Source organism: Salvia splendens, chromosome 20, assembly GCF_004379255.2.
Source record: "Salvia splendens isolate huo1 chromosome 20, SspV2, whole genome shotgun sequence".
Lineage (NCBI taxonomy): Eukaryota > Viridiplantae > Streptophyta > Magnoliopsida > Lamiales > Lamiaceae > Salvia > Salvia splendens.
The window spans coordinates 15,390,958-15,400,642 of NC_056051.1; the positions used below are offsets into that span (position 1 = coordinate 15,390,958).

Below are 9,685 nucleotides of genomic sequence, written 5' to 3' on the forward strand. Positions count from 1 at the left end.
ACATTTTTTTCCTTACTTTATTCATCTTTTCTATTTTAAAATACCTAACAATATTTTCTCCCTCTACTTAAACTCATTAAAATAAGAACGCACAAAATCCTGTATTATGCTCGAAATGGATATCTTTTCTGAGACGGAGAGAATTTTTTTTTCCTCTATTATCAAAAATTAGTACTACATATGTCCTAAAAAATAGACTAATTTTATCATTTTGGGCCTCCATCAAAATTAGACCAATTCTAAATATGAAATGTTTTAAACAAATACTAACCCTATGCATCATTCTAAAAGTGAATAACAAAATTCACTAACACTACTTCCACTACATTTTCCCTCTCTTCCTTACTGTACCAATTACGCATTAAAACTCTTGTCATTTATAACTTTGTCTATTTTATATGGACGGTGGTAATATTTTAATAAATAATGACCATAGTGTCAAAATAACATGTTTAAGAAACCCAAACTCTTTAAAACAAGCAGCAATCCTAATATGCAATTTAATGTCTCCACACACCAGCACTCAACGACGAAGAATTTTTTTTATGCATCTTTTTTCTTTGAATTTATGGTGGGTGATGTGGACTAGCGTTTAGTTGGCGATAGACACTTCTCTTTGTTGATGCTTGATTTTGGGATTATGATTTCCAGATTATTCAAAATGAGAGTAACCTATTCTTTTCAACTAAAGTATTGTTTTAGATATATTAACTTTCTTTTACCTGTTACTGAAAAAGAACAGATAATGGTAAATTTTTGCTTAATCGAAAATTAAGCTCTTCTTTTCAGTTTTCCAGCCATTGCTTATTCAATGAAAATAAATGTTGAGCAAATAATATGAATGAACAGAAAAATCATATCATTAAGGAACAATTTCTAATTTCATTTTGTACCAAGTTAGTGACAACAGAGTTCAACATTTGAGTGTTCCACAAGCAGGTAGGAGGGACCAGATACATATTTTTAACTGCAAACTAACTATTTTTACATTTCAGCCGAACGAAACATCAACTGAGACCTACTTTCAGGATAATACGTCCGAAGATAATAGTGTTATATGATTAAATCGTCCTCTAGATAACTGTACTCAAAAGTGAACTCCGTCTTTATTCTCTGATACCTGATTATTGGAAAATAACACATCTGTTAATCAAAGCACCAAAGTGTAACAAAAGAAGATAATAACAATAACAACGACGATAATAGTCCATACCATCCATGTTGTTCATCACTGGCAATATGGAAATCAAAGTACACATATGTCCCCTGTTCAAAATCATCTGTAGCAACTTTTGGCTCCTCGTGCCGCTGGAACCATGTGTTGTATTTTCTGTGGTATCTCCAAGATTGCTTTTTCAGTTCCCTAGCAGCCAAGTATTGCTGATAGGTATTCTGCAGATATGAATAGATTCGGGCTAAGAATAAGAAAATAAGTGGCAGGAAATGTAACCATAAAGTAAGAGCCGAAACCTGCTGATAGTAAAATGAAAAGAAGAGGGTATCAGTGCCATAAGTATCTGCACCAAGACGTTCCCAAAAGGCAGGATTATTAACCATAGGGGCTTGTACTTGAGGATAGCTCGGAGGAGTTGCAGCCGGATGTCTCTGAACATGCCATAAGCAGGAAGTGGGACAAAATTTCAATAGAGAAAGAAACCAAAAAAGAGAAAAGAAAAACAGTGTTACGTACTGGAGTATAGGTCTTAGCACGTTCTGAATCCTTGGGTTGAGGAAGTCTGTAATAAGCAGCCTCAAGCATCTGCAAATTATATGACTGATCATGCATTGCCCCAGAATTTGGAGTTGAAGCACTAATATTATCCCCAATAGCACCAAGGTCAGACACACTTCTTCGACCAATAACACCAAGACTTCCAGAAGATGATGCTGATTGTAAAGGCTGCCCTGGAGATAGATCTATCTCCCGCATCACTTGAGAAGGGTCAGCAAGAGAACCAGAAGCAACTGCAGCCTGCTTGTAAGCAATTGCAAAAATTGTTTTATGATATATATGAAGTTTCAATTACTACCCTATGCTAACTGCAAATTTTGATCTTTACAAGTATTCAGAGTTGAAAATGCACAAGCACCATCATCTATACTTAACAGCATTTATCAAACAAGTAAAATATACTTTTTATAATATTACTTAATAATAAAAGATTTGCATAATAACAAAAAATATCCACATACTGCAGCTTCTAACGCGTAAGGAGATTTCAATTCATCCTCTGCAACAAGATTTTTTCCTAGCCCAGAGTTGACAGCAGAATCTGCAGAAGAATCTTCTGTGAGGGACTGTTGCTGCTGAATTTCCTCAACTTTGTTAGGGACAGTTTCTGTAAGAATATGAAAAAAAAAATTCCATTAGAATTATGCAACCAGAATCAGGTAATATGCTTTCTGGAAACTTTGTTGGGTATACTTTTGCTTCTGGTCCACCGTAAGGAGATGCCATGCATCGCCAACCAAAATATCAAATACACAAAGATTTTATCACTGTCATCATTAATAACCATATGAGAGATGCCATACATCGCCAACCAAAATTGTGCTCGATAGCTGCAGCTCATTTAACATTTCTTTACAGTTAAAATCTACAGTAAGAACTGTTCTTGCATGATATGGATTATACAGTCAGAAACATTGTGACGCATGGAATTCTGATGGAATAATAAGATGACCATTCATAACAGGGTCTTTTATCTACTCAAAAAGTTAGGAATTTAACAATTTATGCTTTCTTCAATAAGCTCTCTCTCTCTCCAGTTAAGAATTTAACAATTTATGCTTACTTCCATAGCTCTCTCTCTCTCTCTCTGTGGCAGAAAAAACGCTCAAGATTTCAATCAGGAACATGGAAATTCACACCCAGTTTAAAATATTTCATGATCCTGTGTATAAGTCCCTTCTGTATAGTATAGTGTCAGACAGTACAACTTGAATTTCGAGTAAGATACCTGCATCCTTAGGCGTTGAAGATATGAATGTCTGCTGATTAGTTGGTTGGTGGATTGCACTAGGCTGGGGCTGCACCGAAGCAGATGTTGTTACACTGTTAATACCTGAAGCCTGGACTCCAACCCCCAACCCAATTTGAGGTGTGACAGATGAGCTTTGAGCATTTAACTGAGATACAAGTTTGAAATTCAAAACTGAATAAGTGCAATGCAACAGAATTTTTTCAGAGATACACTCAAAGTGTAAATAAAACTAGTTTCATCCATAATAGAATGTTTTGAATGAATATTACACTTTAGTCATGCTAGGCTGCTAGCATGAGGTTTTATTTACATGTGAAGTTTTGGCCATTAGCAAACTTGCTTTTCTACAAGATTAAATAAGCTTTTCTATAAACTTGCTGAGTTTTGGCCTTTGCAATAATATGCAACAAGTAATCGACCAATCAAGTGGTGCAGTTGAAAGAAATCATCTCATATACAGATAGAAAACATGATGATCTTCACCACGTATAATGATTTATGCAAGCTATTAGTTTCTGAATACTTCAATGATTTGCCTGAAATAACAAATATACATATTCAAGTGCACATATTATTCTTAACGGTAAAATCATCAAGAGAAAACTATAATAACTCTCTCTTTTCCCCATTTTTCGACGTGCGATAAAGATGGGGATGGGGATGAAAGATATTTAAATATCCATAGAGTATTGCATAGCAGGAGTTTTGCTTAAATTGTTAACTGCCCCTAGAAAGAGTTGTTGGTGAAAGAAATCATGACAGAACATGGTTCTAATCTATAGAAGGCCATTGTCACACTCAAAACAATTAAAACATTCAACAAAGATCCACAGGTAGAAAGGCATATGCCCAAGCCAAGATTGCTCTAGCAAAAAGTAGAACTGTAGAGGACAAAATATTTGGCAAAAAAAACAAAGTGAAAAAAACCTGTTGTAAGAGAAGGTTTTGCTGTTGTGCAGAGTACTGCTTTCCACCAGCAATAGAAGGTATACCCAGAAGATTATTCTGGCCATGCAGCTGTACCTGCTGAAAACGTTGGAGAAACTTCTCCCTTTGATCAGGTGCAATCTCAGTTCTTCCACGAAACTGGCCCTAAACACAGTACAACTACTTATTAAACAGATGTAATGGGAAGATACAGCTATATGAAACACGTTATGAGTGTGAGTTTGAAGTCCTGAAGATGTCTTAAGAACTACAAGCAATATGAACCATGGGTAAGAACCGCAGTCTAACTACTTTATTTTAAGCCATGTAAATAAAAAAAAATTGACTCTAAGCATTGATGTTAGCCACACCTTTGAACAACTACAAATATCACACCGCATCTGAAATTATTGCATTTTTCATGCCAGCCTTACTCTTCCTAATTTATATCATTCTTAATCAAGTTCAACTGTCAGTCTTGACTCAACATATAGTACTATTTTGTAGTCACCAGACTCACCATCAGTCATATAACCAACATTTATGAGTCCCAATTCCTGACAATGAAGTTCTGACCTTACATCACATAATGTGATGCTGGAAAGTTTTAGTTCTAGCAAAATATAGGAGCTCAAACACTAAAACACATTGAAACAAAATCATTCTCATCTTGCTTTTGTGGACACGTGTCAGCCATCCCTCAATAACATGTAGGAACCCATAAAACAGGAGCCCAATTCAACAGGGAGAGGAAAGATATAAATTTATCATTTTTATTTTATAGTTTTAATGTGTATTCAGGAACTGAAAAGAGCATCACTCAACACCAGGAACATGGAAACAGAACTATGTAACGTACTGGTTCGTTCTGGTTTTGGAAGGAATTTCCAGGCCGCCATTGCATACCAGGAACAACAGGAGAATTGAAAACTCTGCTGCCCACGACTGTAGAATCATTAACACTTCCGGTATCAGATAATCCAAGCCCATCACTTGACTTTGAAGCATGTGGCATAACTGCTCGATTACTTAAAGTAGATGCAAGAGCCTGCACCATGCCACTACTCCCAGGTCGATCATCCGATCCCAAGATAGTTCTTTTGCCCATTTCAGATGTCACGGGAATGGTACCAAGGGCTCCATTGCTGGAAATTGTGTTGCCAGAACTAGGAATGATGTTAGAAGCTGGTTGACAAGGCAACCCACCTCTGCCAATAGGCCTTAATCCAGTTTCAGCAAGTGCTGGTGATGATTTACGACCAGGGAAATTTGTAATATCCTCTTCTTTTGTAGCACTTGGCACAGACACAGGAGATGACACACCGACAACAACTAATTATCCAAAAGCACGAACAAGGACTGAGGCAATGAACTAGAAATCATCTCATTGACTATTAGAAGTTCAGTTCACTAACTTGAGAGGCCAGGAGTTGCAAGGCCTGCTGGTGGTGTTTGTGGTGCAGGAGAACTGGGGCCACTACCTTTAGAAGGTGGGGTTCTTGGAACTACATCATCCTGAAAAGCTGTTTCATCAACCTGGTCGAGGCTGGAAGCAACCTGTTGAATGGTAGCAGTGGTTGTTGCCTGGAAAGGGCATCATCAAGTATAACACAACAGTAATGTGTACTACATATACAGTTTACTTAAAAACAACTGGAATGACTTCGCAATGTCAAAAGTAAAAATAAAAAGCTGGAAACACAGAATAAGTTAAAAATAATATTCAACAGTCTCAAAATATTATCAAATAATCCCTGCTTGCATTATCTTTAAGCTTAAAGCATAATACACTTTCTGCAATAGCAACTAACTCCTGCTCCTCGCTGTGGCTAACAAGTAAAAGTTAAAAGAGCATAGATGAAGAAAGATCAAACTATTTAGAAAATGGATTATCATTCATACAGTGAAATGAGATATACTCAGATAATCAATCTAGAAATCATAACTTCTCTACTGTACTGTACTGATGTGGAAAGGACATGAGTAGTGTAAGATGCAGGATTTGATATGAACATACTGAAGTTTGAACAGGTGTTGCAGCCAGAGAAGTTTTCATAGTTATAACTGCACTCGAAGCAGTGACTCCCTGACAATAACAAATAAAAGATGATATGGATTTCTGCTCCAATCTATCAATTTCATCTAAGAAGAAAAGGATAAGCATCCCCTTCTAGTTACAGCTCAAGAAACTCAGTTACGGGCACAATTTGAAAATCCAATTTAGCTTTCCCAATGTTAAGTCATCAATTCCATCGGAATAGAAAGCATTTACCTTAACAAGACTTGGAGGACCTGTAACCAGATCTTCAAGAGACTCCACCTTGTCTAGAGGTAAGGAACTGTAAAGCTCATCAACATCACTAAACTCATCAAAGTCTTCCTGCCAGTTACACAGCAAAAGTAAATATAAGCCAAGCTCCAAATATATACTCCATCCACCACATTATAGTCCCGTTTTGACTCGATGTGGGTTTTAAGAAATGTGAAGGAAAGCGGGGTGGAAAAAGTTAGTGGAATGTGGATCTCACTTTATATATTAGTTTTACAATGGAAGTGAGTGAAATGATTTATTGGAATATGAGGTCCACTTACCCAAAATGGAAAAAATGTTAATGGGAATTCTAATTGCAGACGTACCGAAATGGAAAAATGAGACAAATTTATCACGGACGAGGCAGTTTTTTTTATTATTAACAACCATGTTGAAAACATGAGACCAGATGTGATGTGATCAAACTATATAAGCAGCCTTTCGTGGGTGGAATAATAAGGAATAGCTTAAAACATGAAACACAATATACTCATTTGATGAGGACCTGATTTCTTTCAACATAGTCATCCAAGAAATCCTTCACATCATTGACTTCCTCTGGACTCAATTCATCGTTATCCAAGAGCCTTAGAATCAATTCCAGCTTCATAATATGAGCCTTATGCCGAGTGATGGATGCCTCCAAATGCGTCTACAACAAAAAAAAGGTATCACGCAAGCACAAATACATTGCACAGAAGTAAGATATATTCCCTTAACTTTCTTACCAATCTTGGTGGCCTTGTCTTCCCTTTCTTAACTGAAAGTCCTTCAATTTCAGCTTCAAAGCTATCAATTTGATTTTCCAGCTCACTGACCTACTCAACAGGATATCATCTTCAAAATTATTTTTAGCTCATTAAGAACATAGCATAATGATGTCAATACTCATGACAATTCCTGCATTTCCTTTTTGGAATACCATTAGATAAGGCTTATAACCATACTGGGAATACAGTGTAATAAAATACCCTCAAAAAAGCAATCTGACTATAGCCAACTCCAGAGAACTACTTAAGAGGTAAATCTAATATATAATTCCATAATAAACCTTTGCGATACTTCATATGCAGGCCTTGAAAATGGAAGCGAAAATGATGATATGCATTCATAAAAGATACTCCCTCCATCCCATTCTATGTGACACATTTCTTTTGGGCATAGGTTTTTAGGTAGTGGTGTTTAGCGGTTAAATGAAGAGAGAAAAAAGTGAGAAAAAAGTAGGAGCAAGGATAAAGATAAAGTAAGAGAGAGAGAGAGAGAGATAGAGTGTTTTTTTTTTGCCATAAAAGAAAATGTATCACTTATAGTGGGACGGCCTAAAAACGAATACGCCTCACTTATAATGGGACGGAGGGAGTAAGAGATTAAACACCAGATTGTAAAACTGTTATCAAGTGTGAGTAATGGTTGAAATGTGAGGAATGGTAAAGACAAAAGAGAACACAATCTGTAATGGCTTTGATGTGTAAGAACTGTATTGAAAACCGAAACTGCATGTTGATGTATCTGTAAAGAAGGGTAAAGAAGGGGTACACGTCTAATGTATGCGAAAAAACTATCTGTCTGATGAAATGCATTCATGTTTTCCAAAAGATATGCAAGAGATCATTTTACGTGCTTAAGACAAATAAATGCACGGTGTTCCAAGCACATACCACGTTATTCAGCCAATCTCTAGTCTCCGATTTAGCTTTTTCCTTCGGATCCTACAAAAATTACCAACATGCAGGCATCCCTAAAGATGTCAGAGTACATCAAATGAAAGGACAACTCCAATCTTTACAGTTTTATAGGAATGCTCATGTACTTAATAATAGTTTTTCCATTCTAAATGCTCTTCACATCATCAGAACTGAATTATAATTCATATGACAGGTTATCTAACTGCATGCATTTGCTAACAAATCACATTTTCTCAATTATCTTGTGCACCTCCAACTATGTTATTTCGAATAAAGATAGAGAGCAAAGCAGCAGTGCAATGCCTACCGTCTTAGGTTGTTGGCCAAGGCCTTCTTTTGAGAATGCTTTTGTCTTTGTTTCTTTTTCACATATCTTAAATCGTTCCATTTCACGCTCAATTTGCTTCCGGGCATCCATCAGAGCCTGCTCATAAGAGGCACTAACCTATGTCAACAAGTATCAGAAGAAAATCCCTTGTCAATATCAGGCAAAAGACAGAGATAATATTATTTCAGCTAAAAACAAAATATGACTGTGATAGGACTACAATGAAGTACGATCATTAATATTCACAAAGACGTGCACAGAGGATAGAAACAAAATTGAATAAGATTGTAAAGCCAAAACAGGTGAGTAGAACAAAATTATGAGAAACATATAATGACAACAAAACATAACACCAATACAGCATACTGTTAAAAGAAGAGTCGGTGATGACTTGATAATCACTAAGCAAAAGAGTTTTTCAAAACTTCAAATAGACCTCAGAAAGTCACTAGTAAGATATATATCTCTGCTCCACACTATCAGCGTTGGTTGAGATGAAAGCATCAGAAATCGAGCAAGATTACTATAACGCATACACTATCTTAAAGGAATTGTCTTCTTTGTAAAGCTAAAGCCATAAATACTGTAAATTATTATATCTAACTAATCCTGAAAATGCCATTCTCATTCATCATCTTCAACAAGATTTATGTGATGACACTTCTACAAACAAAACAGCTTCTTATGTTCTGCATATTCCAGTTCTGACAATATCTTCTGCTTTTGCATAACAATATATAGTCCATCAACTTTATTTGAATTATGGCATGAAACTCTTTTCTAGACTTAAACAAATCACACATGTCCATCAACTTTATTCAAATTATGCAATTTTATGAAGAATCGTATTGACTAGAGTATGACAACTATAACGTACTGAAATCAGTTTATAAGGAGGAAATATTCTGGGAATTATGTGATAGTCACAAGCGGGTAAAGATGTTGGCATGGTAACAAAAGGAGAAGGGAAACAAAACAGTGTGTTGGAAAATCCAAAAATATACTGAATAAAGGAGAAAAAAAAACTTAGCTGCCGAGAATACCTTTTTATCCTTGATCTCGCTGGATTGTATCCATGTCTTCATCTGGTCTCTGTACCTCTGCAACTTCTTAATCTCCTTTTTCAAGTCGGCCTCGAATTTTTCCTTCTGATTCGCATTATCTGTATCATAAACCTGAGCAACGGAAAGCACAATTTGAATTAAAAGTTGAATGTAAAAATAAGATGATTTTCGGAATCAAATCGAAGTGGCGGAAACAACACCTTGTTCCAAATGCTGTCGAACACGTCGACGCCTTCTTGAACCTTTTTCAGGACTCGATCGATCTCGCCCTGCAGCTTCCGGCTTGCTCCCATTGTCGATTTTCAAATAACCAGAGAAAAATTTAGGAAAAAATCATCAAAAAAAAACCTAGGTTTTCGGTAGAAGGAGAATGGTATCAGTGCAGT

At 36.2% G+C, this 9,685-nt stretch overlaps 1 protein-coding gene across 3 annotated transcripts; it reads right to left on the bottom strand.

The window, feature by feature from the left end:
- Positions 1-838: 838 nt before the first annotated feature.
- LOC121782587 (CCR4-NOT transcription complex subunit 3-like) lies at positions 839-9,685 on the bottom strand. 3 transcript variants are annotated; one of them, XM_042180485.1, is made up of 17 exons: positions 9,500-9,685; positions 9,279-9,410; positions 8,215-8,331; positions 7,881-7,931; positions 6,951-7,040; positions 6,728-6,874; positions 6,184-6,291; positions 5,929-5,997; positions 5,327-5,495; positions 4,771-5,243; positions 3,912-4,076; positions 2,961-3,129; positions 2,194-2,339; positions 1,691-1,972; positions 1,471-1,605; positions 1,214-1,392; positions 839-1,120 (listed from the first exon to the last, which is right to left on the bottom strand). In XM_042180485.1, the coding sequence occupies exons 1-17, from the start codon at positions 9,590-9,592 to the stop codon at positions 1,054-1,056; spliced, it is 2,592 nt and encodes an 863-aa protein (XP_042036419.1). In that variant the 5' UTR covers positions 9,593-9,685; the 3' UTR covers positions 839-1,053. The 3 variants fall into 3 exon arrangements, with proteins under 3 accessions (XP_042036419.1, XP_042036418.1, XP_042036421.1); XM_042180484.1 differs by having other exon boundaries at positions 8,215-8,352; XM_042180487.1 differs by lacking the exon at positions 5,929-5,997 and having other exon boundaries at positions 8,215-8,352.

Excerpts from the sequence above, each read along its gene's own strand:
- LOC121782587 (XM_042180484.1), bottom strand. The coding sequence starts at position 9,592 with ATGGGAGCAAGCCGGAAGCTGCAGGGCGAGATCGATCGAGTCCTGAAA. Across the intron at positions 1,973-2,193 it reads CTTACGCGTTAGAAGCTGCA|GCTGCAGTTGCTTCTGGTTC; the intron begins GTATGTGGATAT and ends GCTTACAAGCAG. Across the intron at positions 1,121-1,213 it reads AGTGATGAACAACATGGATG|GTATCAGAGAATAAAGACGG; the intron begins GTATGGACTATT and ends TCCAATAATCAG.